Source organism: Coptis chinensis, chromosome 9 (genome assembly GCF_015680905.1).
Source record: "Coptis chinensis isolate HL-2020 chromosome 9, ASM1568090v1, whole genome shotgun sequence".
Classification (NCBI taxonomy): Eukaryota; Viridiplantae; Streptophyta; class Magnoliopsida; order Ranunculales; family Ranunculaceae; genus Coptis; species Coptis chinensis.
In genome coordinates, this window is record NC_141464.1 from 64,128,179 (window position 1) to 64,154,684 (window position 26,506).

A 26,506-nucleotide genomic window follows, 5' to 3' on the forward strand; every position below is an offset into this window, starting at 1 on the left:
CTGTCCATGGGCAACTACGCACTGTCCGCTATGCTCAAGTACGAATATGAGGTATGGTGTAAGTACAAAGCCACATAGTCTGGGAAGAAGGTTTCTCTCATGCAGGGCCGATCCATGCAAGGGTTTTAAATGGATAGATCTAGAAGGTGAAGGGACACATAAGGCTAAAGCACCTGCTAGTGAAGCAAAGGTGACAAAGGAAAACCAGTTGCAAATCACCATTGATGGTCCTATTAAAATGAAAATAGAGGGCAGTGTTGATGATGTTAGCCTACTTGTAAAGAAACTATCCATTAGAGACTGACCATGTCATTGTTATAGTTACTAATATTAATAGTACAAGAAGATGTCTGTTCAAACCAAATTAATTATGAAACCAAAATTGCCAACCAAAACTATCCCCAAAATAAAGCCACAGGGTAACAATTTACCACTAACATATATGCAACTGCAAGTGCCAATTTCAAACAAACCAAAGCTACCACTGAAAGATCATATGTACTCTTCATATGCAAAATCTGGTGGAATCCCCAAATGAAAAAATCAATCCACTCAAGCATCATCAATCGGCAACCGCGGCAAGTTGCCTTATTGTGTCCAAGACCACCACAACGCTGCATTACACCTTCTTCTTTGCACCGGGACTCCCTCTCCTTTAGAAACTTTCTTTTTACGTGGTCTTCCGGGCATCACCTCATCAACGGGTGGATGGGGGACGATGATGCCATCATAAACCCAAACCCACGTTTCTTTTCCTCTTAATGGTGTCTAGTTCTCTCTATATGTATCCATCATCGTTTCTTTTGTGTACCAATGCAAGCAAAAGTCATATGCACATAACTTACGTTGATCGATTGCCTTCATAGCATGGCTACAAGGAAGACCAACCTTGAAAGAAACCGCGTATGTGCAAGTCCTCTCCAAAAGGTCTACGGTGTTAGATGGGTCTAGTGATTGCCGATGTAATAAACGCGTGCTCACTTGCCTTTGTTGTGTGAAACGCGTCTACTCGAATATCTCGACGAGATGAGCACTTCCTCACCTGATTTGGTCGGGTTTTGTCTTCAGCTTTGGCGCCATCACCCGGTAGTCATAAAATGTTTCATTATGTTCAACCTAATACCATTGACAAGAGATGTCAATGGCATAGCTCTCTCTGAAGTATCATCTTGTTCCAGCTCTCTATGTGATTTGTGTAGCAAATGCCATACCTTCTCATTGAGCAAAAGCACAACACCACGACTCTTTTCGAATCTTTACAATCTTTGCATAACCTTTGTCTTTGTCGGCACAATAAATTTGGCTCATAAGTCTTACAAATTCTGCCCGTTCATAAGTTTCAAAGACTCTCTTCACCTTCCCTTTTGTCTCTTGCTTAGTCATATAATTTGAAATGTGTTGTGCACAAAAAAGCAATGGACCGCGTTAGGAAGTATTTTAGGCACGGCTTGAAGAATGCTTAGATGCCTATCGAGAGAAGAACAAAGTTTTGCTCCGGCCCCAACAACAAGGTCTCTTAACTTTTCCGAAAACCAATCCCGGTGGTCATTATTTTCCTTTGGGACTATGGCAAATGCAATTGGAAACACGTGGCTATCGCCATCAGCGCGATAGCGATTAGTATGATTGAGTTGTACCTACACTGTCATGAAAGTGCCATCAATCATAATCAATGGATCGAAGACATCTTTTGTAAGCTTCGGACGGTGACGCCAGTAGCTCACAAACAAACGCGTTCAAACTTGTGCTTTCGGGGGCGATGGCGTTTGCAGCTCGGTGAAACAATCTGAATCCACTCTTTTAAGTTCTTTACAATAATTTGGCAACATTTGGTACGACCGACTAAAGCTTCCCCTTATCTGCAAGCAAAAACCTGAAACAAACATAAGTTAGTTGTTGCTACTATTATTGCGTTTCATTAGTTCTTTGATATAACCAAGGCGCTTACCTTTTGCATTGCAATTTCTTTTGCTTTCCAAGCAACTTTATACGACACATTTGTCCGTGTCGTCCTTAACCTCCAACTGCAAATTTGTTTGAGCCATATCAATATTGTCCCTAAGTTTCGATTTCACAACTTCAAACCCATTTTGCATCGGCTTGTTTATTAGTTGCAATTGCTTTATCTTGTGAACATGTATGTGCTTCTCCTCGAAGGTTATAATAACCCATATATCGAAACCGATTGGTCGGTTTTGCAAACAAATGAAATGTGCAAACCGGAGACTTACACTTCATATAAATCCTCTCGGAGAAGTGCTTTCGCCGACGACGAAATCAAACATGTTTGCTATTGCGTATGACTTCATGTCTTTTATAAGATCATCCCGAGTAGGATAGTGTTGTCCTACTTTAGGAGGAACAAACTTCAGGTTCACATGAGGAGGAGTTACATCCACTTTAGCCGGTGTTTCGGACTATGGGGAGAGCGAAGAGGATCATATCCTTGATGTAAGTCTTCTCGAATTGAGATCTTACGCACCGAATAAATGTAGCATCAACCATTCCATTTGTTTCAATATCGGGTTTCACTTTGGCCTTCCTCATCATTAACGGTCATATCAGTTCACTTTGGCCTTCCTCATCATTAATGTCATAGGCGTGCCTCCCCAAAAACTCTTGACTACGGTTAGGAGTAGACCATACATCACAATCATCATCCAATAATTGAACTTCATCATCATCATCTTGATTACCACCATTTACTACTCTAACTTCATCATCATCAGCTCCATCCTTTACTTGTACTACTTCTTCTTCTTCAAAATTAACTTCATGTAGTATTTCAACTTCATCATCATCACCCTCATTATTGTCAATATTTTGATTCATGGAAATTCTATATTCCTCAGGGACGTCCTCTGTATCACCATATGGATTTTGGGAATCAAAGTCATCATAATCAGGTTGATCAAGATCTGGTACACCATCTTGCTCATCACCATCATTGACCGTCCCTGTATTATATCAGTAATTAGCTCCCCACTATCAGCAACTGGAACTATATGTTACCTTGCAAGGCTATAGAGTGTACCTTCCACAAACAGAGAAGGCGGTGTGACCGTTTCTCTTTTCTGTACTGAAGGTTCAGGTGTAACTTCAGAGGAAACACCCTCTGGACAAATATCTATATTTCAATGAACACTCAGTAAGTTCCACACCACTATCAGCGATAGGTAAGCTATCATCTATCAACATATCCCATTGATATCGAAGACTTACCTGCCATCACCGTTTCGAACATTGACAAGCTGTGAGGTTGAATGTGTTCTTCGACGTCGTGAATCTCCACATCTTCCCATTGATGAGTCCCCACTCTCCCACTCCAGGGTTGGTCAAGGGGACTTTCTAGAAAACCAAAGATTCATAACTATCAGGAAATAAAGCATGTACCCACCCTCACTAATAATGACCTAACCAAATGGAACTGCATTACTTACCAATTGCTTCATCGACAAGTTTAAATTGGTTAATAGGACGCTTCTGACGAGCTAGCTCCTTCGTTTCGAAAAAAAGAGTGTTTCACAGAGAAACAATGCTTGGAGTCGCGTCTTTTCTTAAACAACTCAATAGTAACTTCTTTCTTCTTAACATTAGGCATCCATTGCTTACCACTTCTACTTCGTTGATAACCCAAACCATCATTGTTTTTCTTGGAGACTTTCTTTGTTTCATAATCATGTTCAAATAATCTGTTTCTTCATCAATTCGACACGGGGACTTCTTCGTCAAGTATCTTATAGAAAAAGTAGATCTCTTTCTCGACAACACACCTTCCACGGTACTCATGAATCCTTCAAATGAAATACCCCCATCACAAACTCTCAATTTCCCCGCCACCAACATACTTCATCCGGCCATACTTGTCCGCTTTCATCTCCCCATTGTAGTGAATAAGAACATCCAAAGAAGTACCTAACCAGTAAGTATAAAAAAAAACAACCAAAAAGCGATGGTTACAAAGAAGTACCTAACCATAAACCATAAAAACTGAAAAGTAAATTCAAACATTTAAGCACAAACTAGTTAAACTAACACTTTTAGGACATTTATGACAGAATCTATCTTAAATGCCTTAATATTAAACCCAACATTAAAGATAGAATCAACATGGAAACCACCAACATTCTACCACAACTATATAATCAACAAGCATTTATGCATGGAGACGTCATTGCTGTCTTCAAAACCCTCTTCCTTGAAAGATGAAGCATCAAACAAACAAAACACTAAACTACGTGGAACAAAACCGTAGACCCAAGGCCCTAGATAGCTTAAAAAACAACAAACTATACCTTTATCATGTGAATGTGTCATGTTTTCCATGTCAAACCTTAAAAATACAAAAAGCGGAGGGACAATGACGAGGAAGAAGAAGAAACAACCAAGAAAAAAAAAAAAGAAACTTTGAGCTTTTGTTCTTATTTTTTAGGTTGGCTCAAAATACGAGGTAAAAGTTGTAAAGGTACTGACAACCAAAATCACTGAGAGTTGCTGATAGTTTATTAGTCAGTTGCTTCTTCATTATAGCAAACACAGATACTACAACATGTTTTGATTAACGTGTTTTCTTTATCAAGATCCAACGGTTGTCCATTCACTGTAAAGTCAAACTCATCAGGTACAATATGACAGAGTTATGCGCAGTAGGTAAAGAGGGGAGAGAGAGTGTTGCATGTCCACGTGGGCATTGTTTGAAAATAAGGAGAAGGGCAAAAGTGTCAAAAGTGAGGTTGAAAAGTCAAAATTGAAGAGTGGTTACTACTTGGGAACAGATTGACATTATGGGTTACTAATTGGGAAATTACCCATGTTTATTTCTATAATATTTTACAATATCGAAACTCCCTCGAAGCTGACGGGGATTCTTATTAATTGTTTTTAAAATATAGAAATAGATAAAAAAGATATTTTGTTGGATTTATTTAAGAGTTAAGATGGCAGTTTGCTGGCCTGAGAAAGAAGGATCAAATTAATAATGACAGAAAGCAAATTATTGTCATTGCAGCTAGGGGTGTCAATGGTTCGGTTTTGGTCTGGTTCTTAGTATTATAAGAATAAAAAATCATTTAATTTTACTGTTTGAGTTCTAGTTTGGGCTCTTTGCAGTTCTTAAAATTGTGGAACCTTATCCATAACTATTGGTTCCTAGCGGATATTTCCGGTTCCGATTTTTTATTTTGGTTCTTAAGAAATTTACTATTTACACACATTTTTTTATTAGTTTTATTAAAAAATGTATACAAAAACACAAAAATACCACACAAACGAGTTAGTTTTTAAATATTGATATAAGTAATTATGTCATTCAATAATAAAATTAAGTAAAACTATATATTTAAGACTGTAAACTATATTTTTATATTATTTATAACATTAAATACTATGGAAACTACATATTACACTAATAAATATAATTTAGTAATATGTAAATGAACATTTTATGTTTTTATATACTTTATTTAGATATTTTTATGTTAAAAGTATGATAACATTCGATTTTGGTTATAGTCTGGTTCTTTTGTTTAAAATATCATTCGGTTCCAGTTTTATATGGTTCAATTTTCGGTCCATAAAACCTCCCTCTAGCGGACTAACCCACTAAAACTCCTTGTTTTTTAAAACCCCCACAATACGGATGAAAATACCCCTGAAACTACTTTAATGGCAGACCTCTCTCTCTCTCTCTCTCTCTCTCTCTCTCTCTCTCTCTCTCTTTACAGTTCTGATCGAAAACTTCATTTTTCTTAACAAATTTGAAAATTACAACAACAAATTAATTGAAAATTACACCACTACCCTCTTTCTTCTTCATTTATCATTTTCTCTCATTCTTTTATTCTTTTCAAATACGAAATTATTTTTTTCTTTCTCTCGATCAATTTTTCATGAAATTTGTTGTTCTCCAACAAAACAAATCAGATTTGAGAAACAATATCAAGATTTGAAAATTTTGTTTCTTCCACTCAAAACCAGATCTGAGATTTGTCTACTTTTTCAATTCAAAGATGAAATCTCTTTAAATATGAAAGTCAAGTTTTTTTTTTTAATTCAAAGATGAAATCTCTTTGCGTTATTGTTCATTTCAAATAATTTTGCATAAGTTATGATCAATCTATTTTCTCTTTGAAAATTTAATTTTTCATAGGTCAAGTTACTATGTAAATTTAAATTTACATAGATCAATTATGTCGGATATCAGTTGTAGTATTCTGCTGTGTAAAAATACATTTTAACAGACCGTATAAAATTACATAAGTTCGTTATGTCAGATGTTAGATTGGTCAATTTCAAAGAAATGTTATGTGAAAACAATTTGTCATGCATAATTTTTATTTATTTGCATACTTGTAAACACACTCTTCTAAATTTAAATTTTCATAGATCAAGTTACTATGTAAAAATACATTTACATATATTATGTCAGGAGTCGGGAAATTTTCAATCCCAAAAGTTACTATATAAATTTAAGTTTTCATAGCTCCAATGACTATGTAAATATAGTTTTACATATATATATAACTATGTAAAAATACATTTACATATAGTCTGTTAGGTGTCGGGAAATTTTCAATTCTAAAAGTTACTATGCAAATTTAAGTTTTTATAGCTCCAATGACTATGTAAACTAGCAAGATGCACGTGCTATGCACGCGATGTTAAACAAAACTTGCCAAAAAGTGTAAACATAATTTGGAGTGAGCACTATTTATTATGATGTATTTGATATAAGACAGAAAGGAGGAGAGAGGATCTCAGATCCACACCCCAGATCCACCCCAATTCAAAAAAAACCCACAAAAACTCTAACTTCAGGGGAAAAAAAACATCTAAAGAAAGAAAAGTACACCAGGGCTTTGACGTACAATGACATAACGTGGTACTTCAGGCTAAATCCATGAAGAAGCCACTGAAGATGAGCACATCTATATTTGGCCAAAGAAATACCTATAACTCTATGAAACTGACAATTTTCTAGAAAACGAACAATAGTTAGTTTAATACGAACTCAAACCAAACGGAATAGTTAATTTAATACGAACAATAGTTGTTCACTTGATCAACCATCTTAGATTGCTAATTAGTTTCCGTTTCACCCACAAAAATGAGTCAAAGACCGCAATGAATTATTAATCAACAACTTTCGAACTTTTGCTGCAGTTAAAAATTAGAGAAAAGACCGAATCTCGAAAGCCTACATATGGCATTATCCTACATATGACATATGGCAATGCGGAAAACAGCAATATGGTCTAAACTTAACACTTGTCAATTTTCACTAAAAGATGATGTATATATGGAAAAGAAAACAAACAAAATTATATACGACACATACCAAGATAATTTGCATGAACATCAAAAAATCCAACAAGAGCATACCAATCCCTTCAGACGCAATTTCAAGCTCCGTAGTGCCCACCCGCCCATTTATCTCTGAAGAGCTCGAGTTTGATAGCCACCTCACTGTACTTGCCACTTGTGAATTATAAAATGTCTTCCCAATATTTCCATACTTCGTGTAGCACTCCTTTTCAAGTAAGGTGACATATACCTCAAAATTGATTCTATAGAAGTAACAAAAGACATATTAGGTGTTATACTCTGTAAGAACACACTTAATGGTGAAATGATCAAACTTATTTTCTTAGTTTCCCCTCCATTCCCCGAACTACAAACTATCCCTTTCACACCATACAACAAATATACACTCTTCCCACCACCAGAAAGTGATCTCTAAGTCAGCAATTGGGCTGATCAAAGATCTACGCATGTTATATATTCATGTGTTTCTCCTTCCAATTACACTTTCCTTCCCTCTCTAAAAGCACTACTACAAAATATTTAGGATTACAATATTTAATATTTAGGATGACATTTTGAGATAATGGTTTCCTTGACAATCAATAAAAAAAAAAAGGTGGTCCTTACGTGCAAGCTTAGAAGAAAGTCTTTAGAATAATAAAATCAAGATATATTAGTAATTAAAAAGAAAACATGTGCTTACTTTTAGTCGCTGAGCCGCTGCTGGGTTTGTTTTAGAGCGTTTAATAACCTTTGTTTGCATGTTTCTCTCAATGCCTCAGGTACAGCCTTCTTGTCGAGGCTTTTCTGCTAAGTTCCAATGGGGATTAGTAGTTGCATATAACCAAAAAACAAAAAAAACAAAAAATTAATACATATGGTCAATGATTGATGGGATTCCACCATTTCCCTGATAGAAATTGCACACTGATTTGGAGTATCAAAGGGAGCCAAACAACTAAAGGTTCCAAGAGTCCAAAACATTTGCACTCCTATGAGTTTGTGGTATATCCCTCTTTTCAAAATCAGAGTTGTGCTGAGAAAAGGGCTATGTTAGGTTGTGGAGATAATCTAGACTTGTACATCCAGAAATAACCCCTCACGTAGTATTGCAGGAAGCTAAGTTCTGATTGTCAAAAGTCAAGGTGTTTATAATCGGCATACTAATTGCATAGTGCTACTGTTAAGCATGGCAATGGCTATCTTAGACAACATTTGTTTGCCAATAAAAGGTATTCTATTTAATATCTTGTACCTTATTTGGCAATTAGAATCAGCTGATGACCAAGAGAAACTATTTACCAAGTAAAATGGTTTTATAATTTTATCAATACTGCAAATCCAGTGCTTTTAAAACTTAAATACGCTGCTTTTAATAACCACCTCCGCTACAAGATGGTCCTTAATTATCAATATAACTTACTACTAACAACCTCAACTGCAAATCCGAAGCAAGTGCTTACTACTTACACTGGTGACAGACTAAATTGACTCTCTACTATACAAAAACTGTACAAAGAAAGAATGTAAAAAGAACCTGTCTGGAAAGGGGTTCTTTCTGATAATAACTCTCTTCTAGTTGCTCCAGTTGTGCCTGAAAATGTTAAGGGAACCAAGAATTAATAAGTCTATATAAAGGAAATGTATGACGTATGATTAAAACACAAGTTTGAAAATCAGTGCAACACCAGGCATCAAAATAAATATCACATGACTACACAAAACAAAAAGAAGATCTCTACGGGAAACGAATGGCTCGAGGATGAAACACACAAAAAAAAATACCTCTGCCAACCGAACTGTCCCAGTTTCCACTTAGAGAAATCTGTAGTTTTAGGACTCTGACTTGAGATTGTGCATTTCATGTATAAACTGTGTTCTTGTCTACTGAAAGCAGTTCTTGTGTCAAACTCTGTGTGTAGCTTCTGTCAAAGTCAGGGCAAAAGCAAAGGCTTGAAGTCATATCCCTCCCTTTAAGGCATCTCTAAAGCCGTAAACTCTACTGGACTGGTTCTTCTTTCTTTTCTCGGTAAACAACCAGAAGTGAGCCAAGCGAATCTAAGAACAGGATATGCTTCGGAATAAGAAGCAGCTCAGAGAGTCAATATAGGATTAAAGTTGGCACACTCCCATACATATTGGTGCCGAGAAATGATAGTTCATTGCCTTAAATATGAAAAAATACTCTATTTCATGCTTCCTTAATACCTGATCCCTTAAATTGGTCGAAACTATGTAAGGTTCATTAATGAATGCACATATGAGGGCCTACAAATCCCTAGCTTAATTCTAAAAAACCGATCGCGAGAAGATGAAACTTTTATATATTATGAACTTATTATTATACAATATCTAGTTTCGGCCAAAGATATTCGTCTGTTAGGAACCTTCATGAGTACTTATAGTATTCCTATACTTAACACAATGGGTTTTTGAGGAGTATTGGCTGGTACCTTAACATATTATATTAGAGCCAACCAAATGTCTAACAACAGTCTATGGTTTAAACTAAACCTTGGACAGGGAGGGAGACTCATATATAGCCATCATGCATGTCTAAAATGCCTTTGTACTATTTAATGCCATGGTGCCAAGTCACTTCATAGTTCATACTGAATTACTAATAAATGAGAAGAGCTTACAATGAAGAAAGGTCTAATCAGAATAAGATTACTATTCATTATTTAGCTTAGATACAATGGGGATAAAAGAATACTTATGATCTTAGATATGTTTCTCTTGTTGTAATAGTGTTTGCTTGATAAATCTCTGAACTGTAATTACTTTAGGCAACTGTTTAAGTTATGTATTTTAATTGGTGCATCATGTCTACTTCATCATGAGTCAGACTTTTCATACTTACAAATATTATCATGCAATTGAGATTCAGTAAACTATTGACAATTGATGATATCCATTCACAATTTCACATGATAACACTTGAGAAGGAAGAAGTCAGGGCGAGTGTTTACCCGAAGAGCAATTTTCCAAGACTTGTTCATAGCTCTAAACTGTTTGAGCCTACTTAAGACAGCATTACTAAGAGGTGTATCAGGTGCCTCTCCATCGTCTTTGATACAGGGATGATATGAAGATCAAACAATATACATTGTTATAATATTATATTAGAACAGTGAAGACGAAAAGAAATTTACAGCTTGAGATAAAAACAAATAAAAATTGATGGTCCCACCATTGCAACAAATTTTGTATTGATTAGTCATGGGCCAACATCATGAACTCTCTAATCGTCGGTGGTGTCAGATTCTGGCTTAGAGTTCAAGTGTGAAAGAGTAATGCAGAACCAATCTATTTGGCACTCCACACATGTCCAGTGCTAATAAAGACTGGACTATTGTCACCAGGACCTCCTAAACAATCTCATTTTTCATAATAGCTTTGGTAAACAACATACTTGCCTCGACCTCCAGTCCATTTCACATTCACTAAGTTGGCATCTAAATAGAAATCCCTGCAATTTTAAACTAAATATCAAATGACAAACACATTAATATACTTGAAAACATTAGATTGTGAATCACTATGCATCAAGAATTATTGTTTTTCAAAATGCAATAGTTTGTAACCTGATAAAGTTCAAAATGAATGTAGAAAGAGAGAGAGATGGAAAAAGGAAAAGAAAGCTTGCTCTCATGTCAAAGTTTACGAATGGCGAGCTCGTCCTCGTCTTTAGAGAATGTAGAAACTATAGATCTGATGACGGAGCTTCTTCGACACATCAAGTGCTCTACAAAACCTGATAAACGCCACATTCTCATTGGTCCACTTGGATCTGGGAAAGGCACACAATCACCATTGATTAAGAACGAATACTGCTTGTGTCATTTGGCCACTGGTGATATGCTAAGAGCTGCTGTCGCTGCTAAAACCCCTCTTGGCCTCAAGGCTAAAGAGGCTATGGATAAGGAACAACTTATTTCCGATGATTTGGTTGTTGGTATAATTGATGATGCCATGAAAAAGCCCTCATGTATGCTTGCAAGGCAGGGAACTAAAATTGACAAAGTACTCAACTTTGCAATTGATGATGCAATTTTGGAGGAGAGAATCACTGGTCGTCGTGTCCACCCTTTCAGTGGCCGCAGTTACCATACAAAATTTGCACCACCTAAAGTTCTCGGCGTTGATGATGTCACAGGCGAGCCTTGATCCAGCGGAAGGATGATAATGCAGCGGTTCTTAGGTTAGACTGGAGGCACTCCACAAGCAAACTGAGCCGGTAATTGATTACTATGCGAAGAAGAGTGTTGTTTCAAATCTTCATGCAGAAAAGGTCCCAAAAGATGTCTCTGCTGAGGTTGAGAAGGCACTCGCTTCATAAGATTGAGGCACGCTTATTTAACATTTGTGGACATGTGCTCGAATTTAATCCTATATACTGTTGGATCAGCTAATCCTTTTTGTTCATCTACCTCATTTGCATTTCAACTGAAAGTGCTACTTAGTTCAGTGAGATTCAAAAAAGTCATTGTTAGTCAGAATTTTGTATATGAACTTTGTTAGTGTAGATTCAGGCTTTTGCTTTCCAAAAAAAAAAGTTCTCGGGCCATTGTAAACCCTCCAGCAAGAGTGTTCACTTCTAATAACACAAATGAATCAAGGATCTGATCTGTTGGCAACGCCTAAGTATTTTTGTTCTAGGCCTACAACATATCACACCCTTAGAAGGGGAGCTTACCAACCTGGAGAAAGAAACAATGAAAGCAATTGATGTAACAGAACACTGCCCAAATTTCACCTCATAATCTCACATATATATTAGAGTTTTCTAACTTATGGGAGTATCATTAAATGGAACACTGCCCAAAACTCGTATTGATAAGACACAAACATTTTCCCTGCAAATCATGGCGACGCAATAAGCTATGTTTCCCCATAAGTGTGATGTCTAAGGATGCAATAAACATTTTCCACGGAGGCAACCCTGCCACACCCACATCGATCTTTGTCTAAGGATGGCAGTGTAATTTTAAAAAATATTTGGTAGCACAATAGGTAAGTCCAAAACTCAAACCTGGGATGTCCTCTGCCAAGAATGGCCGCAAGGTACAAAAAGAGATTATATTATCTCAAAGCAATATCGCTCTGTCCGGCCTTGTCCAATCGCTCTGCCCTCAGTAGGAGTTCAAAAGGTAAAAGAAGGAATCATCCCTTTCTACGTATTTCTCAAACCCGAAAAAAAAATCATTCATAATAGTGACTTTAGTATAAAGGGAGACCATAAACTTTAGTGACTTGAGCACGTCTAAAGTCCATCTCTGATATGATTATTTTTTCTAACAATGATAAACAATTGATTATGAGAAGGAGCTAGAACTTACTAAAAAAAAGGCTAGTGAAATCATGTTTAAGGTGCTGCAATGCAAATTGTAATCTACAACTATCTGATTAGCTTTGATTTACCTCGATCCAACCTGGAAAGAGATGGACTAACCAAAGTACATTCCATAATCCAACCAATGATTGAAATTCCTAGGACTGAAATACGACAGTTAATACAATTGAAAAAAAAGTAATCTAGGCTCTTCCGTATGGAGAAGATGCATAGCCTAAAGGAGGAGCAGAGGATATTCTTACCATGGCTGCATCAAATACATACAGTTTCTCCCCAGTGGAAATATGAATTGTTTTGGGGCCAACTTTTCCCTTCAAGAACTTATTCACAAGGCAAATGTTGGCAAAAGTACCCCTTACCATCACCTCATCATTACCACGACGACTTCCATAGGAATTGAAGTCTCTCCTATCAACCCCACGTTCCATGAGGTACTTCTCTGCTGGACTATCTTTGTGGATGCTACCAGCTCAGGAGAAATGGGATCAGTTGTAATACTATCCCCAAAGTTAAGCAAGCAGTAGGCATCCTTTACTTCATGTGGGCCAAGAGGAGACATGGACATGTCCTTGAAATAAGGAGGCTCGTGTATATAAGTTGACGTTAGATCCTAGGAATAGAGTTTGCCTGATGGAACAGACAGTTGATTCCCTATTGAATTGCCTTTGGTGATTGCTTCATACGTACCCTTAAACATGTCTGGTAGCACCCTGGATTGCACAACCTATAAAACCCCAAAAATGAAACAGAGAAAGCAACATTCACCCAGGTTAGGCCTTATCTAACCTGGGTAGCAACCAGATCCAGCAGTCAGCATTTCAAAATTTTGAAACAAACTTGATCCTCTATAACACTCAGCATGGACTAATAAATCTCTTGATCCAATTTATATATTGTCATCATCATCAAAATCATTGTTTTAATGTGATTAAGATTGAAGAAAAAGGTATATAGTGATGGAGCCTATGTAGACGACAATCTTCCGCGGTATGTAGACAACAGTCAGAACTACTAAGCACGATAGAATGTGATTAGGAGCGTCAAACGATTATCATGTCATCAACTGGCCCATGCACACTGCTATCATACCGCCTTACCTATTGTCCCGATGGTAAATGTATATATGTTTATGTCCATATCTAATCCCAAGGAGCACATTTGTAAGCCCCTAGTATGTATGCTTGAAATCTGTCATCGTCCTTCCATCAACAGGAGAAAGTTTAAGGGAACCAAAATCTGCAACCTAGTGAATTTGAGAGAAACTTGATGAGGATAATGAAGTCAGTGTGTTCCAGAAACTCTGAAGCCAAGGGATCACACCAAAGGGAAGGGTAAAATTTACCAGTTTCGAAAATGCGGTACCACTATAGTAGTTGTGAGCCATCTAAATCAACTCAACAGGTGACTGTAAACATCTGTGAAATCACAAAAAATAAAAATAATGCTATATGAATATGCTCTAACTAATCGAGACAGTGAAAGTTCTTGTATACACGTAAAAATTAACTAATAAGTTGAACGATGTGAATGAACACCTTACGTAATTACTTAGCTACATAATTTACTTAGCCACCACCAACAATTTCAGCAGATAAATCAGATAAACGTGAATTCAAGGTAGCAACAGTACACACCTTAAGGTGAAAACCAGTTCCTGAGTCTTTGAGGCGCAAAAGTGCTGCTTCAGAAGCAGCTTCTTCAACATCATTTCCTTCTCTAAATTCTTTCTTTTCTAATTCCTTATCATCAATGCTTTCTAATTTTCCACGCGGTTAGGACCATTAGTGCTCACATTGTCCCTTCCCCGCCAAAGATTAAGGCTCTTTTCATCCGGCTTCTTCTTGATTTCTTTTAAGAGGCCGCCATGCTTCCCAAGACCCTTGACGGCTAGCTCGAACTTTTTCTTCTTTAGTTTTTTTCGCATCAGTCTTCTCTGGAGCATGATTTTCCAAATGTTGTACCTAACATGCTCCTAGCTCCCATTTGATGGACAATCTTGGATTTGTAGCTTCTTTTTGCAATTGCTCCAGACTGTCCTGTAGTACTTTGCTCACCAAAGATCTCGCAGACCATAAATCCTCCAATTCTGAATTTTGTATGCGTTGAACTCCAGTACATGGTTGAGGCGTGGTTGACATATGCAATAGCATTCTCAAGCTCAAAGATTGCACGTCCTTTGGACGTAGCAACCCAAGCAAAATGAGAATAAGCTAACAGAAGATTAACGCATCAAAAACTGAGATTCATGCATGACCCCAAAATATGAGTACTAAAAGAAGAATAATTACAATTATACTGACTAAACCCTGATAGATTTTGGCAAGTTTTCTTCCAATTACCTTTGAGGTAATCGACTAACGCTAAAAGTTGGAATAAACTGGTTGAGATCTTATAGGCAAAGTATGACATTTATCCATCATTGACATGAGTGCTTGGCATTGGCTATGAAATATAGACGAAGGGTTCTTATTTGTGATCCGTTCCTATAATTCTTTCAGCCTACTCCTGGAATCCATTTCTTAGCTAAACAAAACACATACAAAAAAAAAAGTTATTCAACAAGTAGAACCCAAATGTATTTCTAACACTTATAAGCACATGCAGCCTTCGTTAACATGTTTATAATTTTATATGCTTGCATGCAAAAAGGGATCAAACTCGGCCCTGAATTCTCACTAAGGAAATTGAGTTTGCAACCTTCCAATAAAACACCTTGATATTTCTATTAAGGTATCTTCTCAAAAACAATTATACCATCTATCAAGTCTTTTAATCCATATTATCAGCATAATAAGCTCTTTCTATATCATGCTTTACTAAAACAATGTAAGATCAGAGATGGCATTATCCTACATATGACATATGGCAATGTGGAAAACAGCAATATAGTCTAAACTTAACACTTGTCAGTTTTCACTAAAAGATGAAATATGGAACAGAAAACAAACAAAACTATATACAACACATACCAAGATAATTTGCACGAACATCGAAAAATCAAACAATAGAATACCAATCCCTTCAGACACAATTTCAAGCTCCGTAGTGCCCAGCCGCCCAGTTATCTCTGAAGAGCTAGAGTTTGATAGCCACCTCGCTGTACTTGCCACTTGTGAATCCCCACGGCTACTTCCTCTGTCACCTCCCATTCCACTACCACCCCCTGACGAAGTCATGCCCTGGACCGAAAGAGTTTGCAAAATCTGCAGTAGAAGATGCATGGGTTAAAACAACCAAGAGAATTTCATTTTTTAATCTTGCTTTGAAACTAACATGGAAGAGCCTAATATTTGAAATTTGTTTCCAACAGTTTCAGATTAGACACCATGAAAACATTCAAAACAGCAACAGATACCAGAGGCCAGAGTGATTAGTAAGAAGAGTTTCATATAAGATGAATCACCAACTATCCCTTCTCTTCTTGTTCTCTTAATTGATAGATGTCGCAGAGATTGTTTTGTTTACACTGTCACAATTCATGGAACTGCAAGAAATAGGTACAAAAATCATAAACCTGGGGCAGAATTCCCTCAACTTCTCATGGATTTATCTCCTGCGCCACACAACAATTGACTACGTCAATATTTATTGATCTCAAGCAACAGATTTGCAGTATGAAATTCAGAAATCAAACAGTGAAGAATATTTCAGAGTCTAGGCACTCTAAATAAATAAAAAAATATATTTTTAAAAGTTACTCCACATCAAACTCTGAAGTGTACGGTTAAGGAAAAACAGAGTATAAGTTGCATTTTTACAGGGCTCAAGCATTCACAGTAACGCCCCACCATCATTTACCTTTATTCCTTGGGCTACGTAACTTCTTCTCGTTGTCCCTCTCTAGTCTATGATTTTTTTTTCAATCTAGCTTCACGTTTTAACTGAGTTAACCGCATGCGTCCTTCTACAATTGTATTTTTCTCTCCTTCCACATTGATTGGCCACTTGTCTATCATGTGGTAGCTCCACATTTTGGTCTAAAACTAATAATAAGCAGACATCATATGGAGAAGCAGGCAAAGAGCGACACAAATACTAACAAACAATGGAAAAGTTGGGAAGAAGAAACGAAACCACCGAAGGAGTTGAGACAAAATATTGGCAAAAACAAAGCTATGCTGCTTCTTCATTTTGCATGTTACTTGACCATATGCCAATGTTTGCAGAGCTCACCTTCACAAACTTCATCCATGGTTGAATGCCGGGAAATTTGAATGATTTCAATCTGTCCGGGTCTTCTGCTGCGCCTGGGCTCACATCTGGACCATGAGGCTTTTCCTCAAATATGCTTTGTTCCAACGGCTCGATACTGGTGAACTGGGGATGCACTTTCTTTGAAGCCTTTTCCTCAATTTTTTGTGCTCTTCTTTGTTGTGAATCACCCGACTTTGCTCCTTCTCTAGATAAGACATATACAATGACCATTGCTGCTCGGTGATATTTTGGGCATTCATGACATGCCACAGCCACCACTGATGAGCCTCATACATCTACCTCATTTGTACATTAGACATCCACTGGAACTTTGCAGCATAACGTTGTTTTCTTCATTCACAAGTCCTCAACAGTCGTCGTTGGTGTGCAATAGAATGACGATCTTCGGTGCCCTCGGGCACCTAATGCTGATGGTGATTGTGTTGTTGTCGATTATTAAATGGTGCATGCACTGCACATTGTGAACTACACTTTACGTTCTCTTGACGGAAATTCCATTTGCCTGCTTCGAACTTATCTCCTTTTATGCCGCTTCAACTTGTCTCTGTTGATGCGCATTACTTCTATGCCCTGTAAGGTTTTTAAGTTCTTAGGTCATATGCACTGGCTGGCGAACAATTACATTGCTTTCCACAGACTGTTGGTTTAACTCTTCATTATTTACTTTCAGGGACTCAGCCAAGCATGCTTGTATACTGACTTTTTCTGTTCCTTTGGACCTTTTTTGCAACAAAAAATGGATCTGCAACGTTGGATGAAGTACGCCACAATTTAGCAATACAAATTTGAGGTAATGTATAGAACTCTATTCGAAAAAAATTCATAACTTCTACCCATAATAAGTATAATGTAAACTACCTAAACAATTAATATTTTCTTCGATTACAATCACAAAGAGAACTGATCTTTCAAACGAAAGCTAGAATTTTAAAAAATTAGAAAATCACACTGGACAAAGATTATCTAAGAGCCTACACACATTGATAAATAGTTGGCACGATGATATAATACAAGCACATAATTCATGCCACTATAGTACAGAAAATAAGGCTGGCGATATATGCATGAGAATTAATCTCAATTTCAACAGAGCAGGGAAGACAAAGATGAATGGTGCACAATGGCAGTTTTAAACTCAACACTCCAATCGACACTTTACACCAAAAAGATTTATGCGTCTCGTCCAACTCGACAATTGCATATTCCCCAAAACAACAAAAATTTCTAAGCTTAACATTCTTATCTAATGTTTGAAATTTCTCATACATTCTCGAATGGTGTCGTGGCACTTTATATATGTGTACAGGCCTTTCTAGAAGAGTGGCATATCAAGTAGGCAGTCGAGTGAATCTCTAAAGCTCCATATACTCAAAGGATGGACGACGGATACAGAAAGCTCCAAGACATTATATTACAACAAACCCACCATGCATATTAAATATCGATAAGTTTGCAAAAACTATTTATCAAAGAAAAGATCGAGTAGACCACAAATAACAATAATTAGAAACAATTATATTTGGCGTTAAAATTGAATTAGACACGCCAATATCTAATAGAATTGAAATAAAAATAGACTCTGGAATGACCACACGGCTAAAATTTCAACAAAAAGGATTGGGTGTTTGGTTCTCATTTTTTCAAAAAAGTATTTTTTCTTAAAGAACACTTTTATGAAAAAGTATTTATTCTAAAAACAGTTTTTCAATAAACATGTTTGGTTGTGACTTTTCTTAAAAGCTATTTTATCAAATCAGATTTCACACTATGTTTCTCGATATATTTCGGCATATCGTGGCATAAATCACTAAAGTCTAAAACATCCGGGAGTTCATTTGCCTTTAGCTCCAAAAGTGTTTCCTTCAAAGAAAAATAGTTTTTTAACTTAAAAAACAAGTTTTACCTAATTATCATAAAACAAGTTTTTGGGACCAAAAAGTGTTTTTTGGATGAAAAACTATTTTTTTTTTAAATAGAAACCAAACACATTTATTTTTTCAAAAAATGTTTTTTCACTAATAAACACTTTTTAGCAATAAATAAATAGGATCCAAACACCCCCATCTTTTCTATTTTGGTTAAAGAAAACACTTTAATGACGAAGAAAGGATTAATGGACTACCTGGCTAAGGTAGCACCAGTGACCTGAAAGCTTGAAAGCAATGTTCGACAAACTTTATGCAGCTACACCTACAGCGAGGGCATCACATGGATTAAGAGCATAAAATGACTATTGAGTAGATAAGGCCTAACCTGGGTGAATGTTGCTTTTGCTTTTGATATCCTAATCATCATATCATTGTTATGTCACTAAGGGACAGTATTATCATTTATCAGCAATCAATACAACAACATAGAGTCATAGACTGCCTAAAAAATTCCAAGATAGACGATCACAGCAGAGACATTCACTTGGCATATGTATTGTCATCTCCCTTTGCCCCAATTTATCAGGAAATATATGTAATATATCCCTCTCACATTTTACACTCTCCCTATCATGTTTACCACCCTATCCTTTATATTTCTCGTACTTCATTTGGTAGATTTCTTGGAAAGTCAGATTTCCACCGGGAAAAAAATAAAACATAACACATATTATGTCTTGAATTTATAACCAACACTAATAACCATGAACACAGAATAAGGGTGAAAGCATGTAAAACATTGTTATAAGTTGCAATGCCAAAGGAAATATAATAGCAAACAGTAAAATTTGTTGACAAACACATGCATAAAATTGATACTTCATAGATAGGCCTTGAAGGACCGAAACACTCTTTACATTGATGAACTGCTCAATTCAATACTACGCATATCCATAAATCACTTTGATACAAAGCAAGATTTGGATGAAGTAATTAATTGATGTTTTAGGGAAACTTTAAAAAAAAAACAATAAGAAACGGGGAAAAAAACATCTAAAACAGTAAAAGCTTCAATCGTCGGTCGTTGTCTCGTAGTTGAAGTCCATAGAGGGTTCATAATTCGAGCCTACATTATCGTGCTCCTCATCATCGCTGATAACTATGACCTCAGGATTGGCAAGTGGGTGCTGCAAATTTTGAACTTGATGTTGTAGTATTAGGTTTCTATTGCGAACTTGGGCTATTTCTTTCCGAAGGTTAGTTAATTTGTTTCCAAGAGTTTGGACTTGCGTACGTGTTTCACGAAGTTCACGAAAATTGAAATCAATTATTTCAACTTTGAAGGTTTGTTTAAGATAGTTAACGGCTAACCTTGCCGCCACTTGTTCCGAATCATCCCTAAATAGTGTGGGCAATCCAAAAAATCTTCTTTTCGTAGGTTGTAGTTCAACCCACGACTCATACCGGCCGGCGACGAAATTGGATCCATACGTAGGTAAATGCATTCCTAGGATCCAAGACGCCTCATCAAGTAAGTTCTTGAATGAAATAGGAAAATTGTTGTACGCCATAACCTGTAACGGAATCTCCAAAGAAGGCAAGAGAATTAGTTAGTCGAAGTTAACTTATTACAAAGTAAATAGAAAAATTCCAATGGAGAGCATAATACAAAAACATAACACACGTACTTTGTTTGCCTACTTGGAGATTGAGAGGATGAAGAAGCAAGGAGAGTAAATGTGTAGGAAATGGAATAAAATAGATGGTATTTATAGGAGTAAAACCAACGCAAAAGAGAAAAAAAATGAACAACCATATGCATTGATCGGCTATTAATGTTGGGTGGGGAATTATGATGAGTGAGGAATTATGTAGAGGGAGTAATAACAATTGCTTAAGAGGGTTTCCATTTTTAAAATGGTTTGCCTGAATTGAAGTAAATATCATGGGAGACGAAGCATTTGAAAGGAATTGAAAGGAAGGCGTTAGATAGGTTGGTCCCTAATGTTAAGGCCTAATTAAAGGCCCAAAATTGGAACCATGTTTTAAGGAGTGGGGATTTAATAATATTTGTTTTTAAGTCAAATGGTTTATTTAGAATCATATGTTTTGGACCAGATAAAAACATAATTGGCATTGCCCAAAACGATGGCATTAGTAAATCATATTTAATAAGTAAATTTGATTGTTTGGGTAAAATATTAAGCACAGTTGCAAAGTTGATTACAATCAAACAGGACAAAATTAGGTGATTTAATTAACAGGAGTACGAATGGTGGTAACTTGATCGGAGTGAAGTCCTAAGTTTTGATCAATCTTGTGTTAGACATTTAAAAGGAAACGATCCTGAAACTTTGGACACATTGGTTTGGTGTAAATGGTGTATGGTTCCTTTAACTATCAGTTGATAACTTCAAAAGGGGCAATGCATGGCTGGACTCAAAGGATGCGCTGCATCATTTGTCCGCTGCACGTCTGTTAACTAAAGTCATTTAAGATTTTGTGAGAAACTCATGTATAGGCATTGTACGTCTCAAGTAACCATCAAATTAAGTAATTTAATGACACTGACTCTTGTATATCAATGCAAAACATGTATCACTAGTGTCAACTGAAGACCATCTCGCCCACATCTGATACAATCATGTTAGCTACATAAGTAACATTTTGCAACCATTGGCAACACAATTACTTTCAAATTCCTCCAGAGAGTACATGCTAAACAAATGAGTGCTAAAGCCATAAGTGAAACTCTTATGTTAAGTTATTATTTGGTGTCAATATTGTTTGGCACTTTGCATAATGTTCCACAACCAATAAGAAAATCATGGCCTCCTAAACGACCTAACATGATTTTGGAGTTTCAACATTTTTTTTGTAGCGAAGGAGTGTTCGGGATTTTTTGTTATAATTATGTTACGAGACTAAAATAATTGTTCTAATACGGCGTGCCCACAATGATCTTGATCAAAGCATTGGAATTGGAATGCAGTATAGAGACGTTCTTGTCCTTCCGTTTTGTTTATATGCATTGCCGCTGTGATGAACTCATCATAGCCTATGGTGCCATTGCCATATGCGTCCACCTGTTTTGAAGATTGATTGACTGGGTTTAAAATTAAAGAGAAATGATAAAAGAATAATCTAAAAGCTTGAGTACAAAAAGGCTCAACTGTCGATATTTCTCACTATGTTATTGGACTGACAGTATCCAATAATTGTTGCACCTCATATTGAGAAATCTTTGCTCCTTGCTTGTACAATACCTATTCTAGTGCTTACAGTGTCATGGTCCTACTGGACGTCAAAATCTCAAAGTTTTGGGACTCAGTACCACCAGAAATTGTCAATTTTCAAAAGGTTTCCCGTTTAAATTCCTACAACCCTATTCCTAGCCAAGTGTTGGGCAATACCGTTGTAATTGTTAACGAAAAATGGTTTACATAAATGTTGTGGAGAATATGACGTTGTGTTAGCCATGTGCCATCCCTGATGTATGACCACCAATAATGCAGAACCTCAAAAGTGTATCCATAAAAACATTCCCAACCAAAAGAAGCAGAGGAAGGAGAGGAATGAAACACAACCAATTTGACAAATTTTAGCAGATCAAGTTGAAACCTCACAAAATGTTTAGTGCGTAGTCCTAAATAATACATTTACAATATTAGACTAACATAAAAACAGCAAAAGGGTAATTCCACCATAGTAATTAATTCCAGGAAATAGTGCATCCTAACCACAAATTAAGGTGGTACAAATTAAATGGCTAAAGGAAACATTAAGGTGATGGCAAAGGCGAAGCCCAACTAAAAATCGTCATCATCCTCCTCGGCAATGTGCTTGGCAATTTTCTGTTCCTGTTGTTGTATCTCTCGCCTCTTCTCAGCACTTTCCTTTTCCTTCTTTTGGTTGTTTGGGCGGGAACCTCAGGGCATGCACGACCTCATGTGCATGTTGAGGCAGAAGGCAATCCTCGAGCTGAATGCAAACTGAGGCTCATTTGTATAGTATACATCTCCAGTTTCCTTTGATACCATCCACCCATTTGCATGATCTATTGTAGCATCAATTGTGCCGTCTCGAATCACCTTAGCCACGATTCTCTCACCATCGGCAACAGGATTCTCAGAATTCAACCTCAATTTTTCAGCAACATCTTTTAGTAAGCTACGCGGTCACACCCTTAGAAGGGGACCTTACCAACATGGAGAAAGAAATAATGAAAGCAACTGATGTAACAGAACACTGTCCAAATTCCACATCATAATCTCACATATATATCTGAGTTTTCTAAGTTATGGGAGTTTCATTAAATGGAACGCTGCCCAAAACTCGTATTGATAAGACACAAACATTTACCCCGCAATAAGCTATGTTTCCACCGTAAGTGGGGTGCCTAGACCACAACCGACTCAACGGAGGCAGCCCTGGCACACCCACATCGAGCTTTGTCTAAGGATGGCAGCGCAATTTGAAAAAATATTTGGTTGCACAATTGATAAGTCCAAAACTAAAACCTGGAATGTCCTCTGCCAAGAATGGCCGCAAGGCACAAAAAAAGATTATATTATCTCAAAGCAATATCACTCTGTCCGGCCTTGCCCAATCTCTCTACAGTCAATAGGAGTTCAAAAGATAGTAAAAGGAATCAACCCTTTCGACCTATTCCTTAAGTAGGAAAAAAATAATTCATAATAGTGGCTTTAGTATAAAGGGAGGTCATAAAGTTTTTTTTTCTCACTAAAATGCCTTTGAATAAAACCAATATGCAAGCACAGCACACCAGGCAACTAAAATGAAGTAACTTATTATTCAAATTCTGTTGTCTTACCTCTTATAACATTGGCAACATACTTCGCTTTGAAGGCATTAACCAGTGTCTCAGAAACTGCTCTATCAAGCGTAAATCCGTTCTGCATCATCTGGTCCCAGAATCTACAAGCCATTGAGAACAAAGATGTAGTTACATACAACGTCTGGGTGAAGTAGTAGGTTAATTAAATAAGCCGGCAGAGTGGGCAAAACAGAACGAAAGTCAAACACCATTGAGTTTAGCTCACCAACGGCAGCTAGAGAGAGCCCCAGGTTTGATTTCCAGTGGCTTATCCTGACCTTGAAGAATGACTAGGATTTAAACGAACACATGCAAATTTCATTGGGGAAAACTAACATCATAACCAAATTAAAAAAATGATGATCACATGCCGAGCCGAAAAGCTAAATTAAATGTACCTTCATTAGGAAAATGCATGAAAGATTCCATTTGTGCCACACATAACTTCATCTTCACTGGAATGGTATGATTGGCCCAATCATCAGAATTAGTGTATATATGTTTGGTTTTGACAAAAGGGAAAAACCAAGGGGGAAATTGCCGCACATGCAACATGACTTGTAAAAAAGGGGGGAAAAGTGAAAAGAAGGTAACCATACAATTAACATTTAACCATTATGAAAATTAAATATAAGTAAGAGTAGGAAGGGACAAACCATGAAACGAAATAGACAATGTCGAACGAAAAAGTTAAACACATAGGTGCCAGTGAAAAAACACAAAGAATAACACTGGTCAAACAATAGTCTAGGGTTTCTTGTTAAGAAAAACATTAAAAGAAGTAGATTTGATAAGACAGTGTATTCACGTTGCATTCATGGATGTCTCCTGCAAGGAAGAAAGGATAAAAACGTTGTCACATAGCACCCTTGATTTAATTTGTACGTATACTATTTATGCACATACAAAATGGATTAATATTTAAATTATAACATTCAAGAGTGTTGAGATTTACCTTGAACTATGTTTTTCTAATTCTTTTCAATGGTTGTATACCGGGTTCGATTGCGCTGGTTGAATCCCCTTCTCCAACAATATCATCACCGACTCAAGACATGCACTTTGGCATTCCTACGTTTGATTAAAATGTTATACATGGTTGTAGTAAAATAGCGCTGCTTGTATTCTGAACAATAAAACACGCATAAGACTACCTTATCAACCAATTGACTGCTGATGTTTGCTTGCTCAGGGTAAACTTTCTCAATGGTGAACGATTCAAAACCATCCTTTGAACTGAACTCGGTGATCTGAACTTGAAAAGTGTAAGATCTGCCTTCAAGTTTCCCAAGTTCATTTTGAAGCGCTTTGGGGCCTGCGTCCTTTTTTTTGGATATCAAGAAAGGATAATATAAGCAAATGATGTTAATTATTGTAAGAAACGTAAGTTTTGAATATTTGAATTAGCTTGCCTTGTGGATTATATCTAATTCTTCTACTGGCTTCTTAACCAAGTTTTCAGCATGCTTGTTGAAAGCAACAAAAATGGTAATATCCGAGAAATCATTAACAGCAAAGCGAAGCTTATACCTGTTTGCATATTAGAATGTGTATAGGCAAGAAGTAGGTACATAGACATTTCCAATTTTTTTTATTCATTTTAAAAAAATTAAAAAGAACAACAAAAATGATTTATTTTACTAACCTTTTTTCGGTATCAACCTTACATTTTGGACAACGCGTATTGGGTTCAATTTGAGCAATTGTTTTAAAACAACGTTTGCAACAATTGTAGAACCAATTAGTACTGTACACCTTGTCTATGATGGCACTGCAGGTATAACTTGATCCTTACATAAGAAAGATTCAAGTATATTTTAAGTAAAAGGTATATATATTAACGTAGGCGAGAAAAAATCACCATGCACCTTATATAACTGATCTTTTCCCATTTCCTTCAATTCATTAATGGTTACTCTCGTCTCTAAGCATGGCTTCTTCAGAAAGATTTTCAGCAGGGCCCTCCGGCTCGACTCATATGTTTGCAACTTCAATGCTAGTAGGCAACAATAAAAAGCAAATGTAGGGCTGACTATGTGTATAGATCAAATTAGTCAATGAATGGTTGCACACCAAAAGCACAAACCAACTAAAGGGGAGGAAATCAAAGTACTACTTGATAGTATAAATGAATGTAGTTTACGTTAATTTGTAACACCTACATGGTTGCATAATTTTACATTTTAATGCACAATTTAACACTTATGTGGTTGCACACTTTTGGCCGATATTTTAACATTTTTTTTATACATTTTTTTATAGTTGCGATCGGGAAGAATGAATGCAAATATGATTTATAAATAGCTAAAACTGACGACATCATCGATATCTAGGTTGGCATAGATCTTTGTTCCACTAACAGATGAAAGTGTTATTTTGTCTACAAAAAAAACTATATTTAAAGTCCATCCTTTGAGAATAAAATTTCAGATGAGGCATAAAATTCAGATTAATTAAATTTCAATGGCAATTTAAATTGTAAAACTTTAAATGTATTAGTACCTTGGTAATCCCTTGCAGCCAGCGAAGTTGCTATAATGATCACGTTATGTTGTGTTATGATGTCCTCCAGAATTGATTTGACCAGGTCACCCCATAAAGTAATGGTCACTTTGGCACGTCTGAAGGTTGTATAAATTTGGATTAGGCTACAACAACATGTTAGTTTGTTTAATTTGATATCAAAAAGGTCACACGCACTTCGTATCCATGAGTACTATCTCCTGCAGAGCTGATCCAGACTTCTGTTTTGTGCTTCCGACTTTCTTAAGCACACCAATCACATCTAAATGTATAAACAAATAGAAGGTTAAATCTTTTAATCATTTTAAAAGACGGCACTGGGAAGTAAAACAGAGAGGGAATACTTAAGCACAAGGTCGTGAGTTATAACCTAATAGAAGAGTTCTCTATTTCGCTTTATCTGGA

General features: G+C 36.5%; 1 protein-coding gene, 2 long non-coding RNA genes and 1 pseudogene across 3 annotated transcripts; 1 reads left to right on the forward strand and 3 right to left on the reverse strand.

Annotated features, from left to right (window-relative positions):
* Positions 1-2,556: 2,556 nt before the first annotated feature.
* Positions 2,557-3,645, reverse strand: LOC147477312 (uncharacterized). Its single transcript, XM_086585968.1, has 5 exons — positions 3,613-3,645; positions 3,441-3,498; positions 3,223-3,348; positions 3,035-3,127; positions 2,557-2,957 (listed from the first exon to the last, which is right to left on the reverse strand). Exons 1-5 carry the CDS (start codon positions 3,643-3,645, stop codon positions 2,557-2,559), a joined length of 711 nt encoding a protein of 236 aa, XP_086442094.1.
* A 4,360-nt stretch (positions 3,646-8,005) lies between these two features.
* Positions 8,006-9,381, reverse strand: LOC147477313 (uncharacterized). The gene is made up of 3 exons (XR_015207306.1): positions 9,088-9,381; positions 8,840-8,896; positions 8,006-8,109 (listed from the first exon to the last, which is right to left on the reverse strand). It is a non-coding gene; the product is annotated as an uncharacterized LOC147477313 (long non-coding RNA).
* A 1,309-nt stretch (positions 9,382-10,690) lies between these two features.
* LOC147477314 (adenylate kinase 4 pseudogene) lies at positions 10,691-12,208 on the forward strand (annotated as a pseudogene).
* A 12,554-nt stretch (positions 12,209-24,762) lies between these two features.
* Positions 24,763-25,363, reverse strand: LOC147477315 (uncharacterized). Its single transcript, XR_015207493.1, has 3 exons — positions 25,224-25,363; positions 24,991-25,108; positions 24,763-24,900 (listed from the first exon to the last, which is right to left on the reverse strand). It is a non-coding gene; the product is annotated as an uncharacterized LOC147477315 (long non-coding RNA).
* Positions 25,364-26,506: the final 1,143 nt, after the last annotated feature.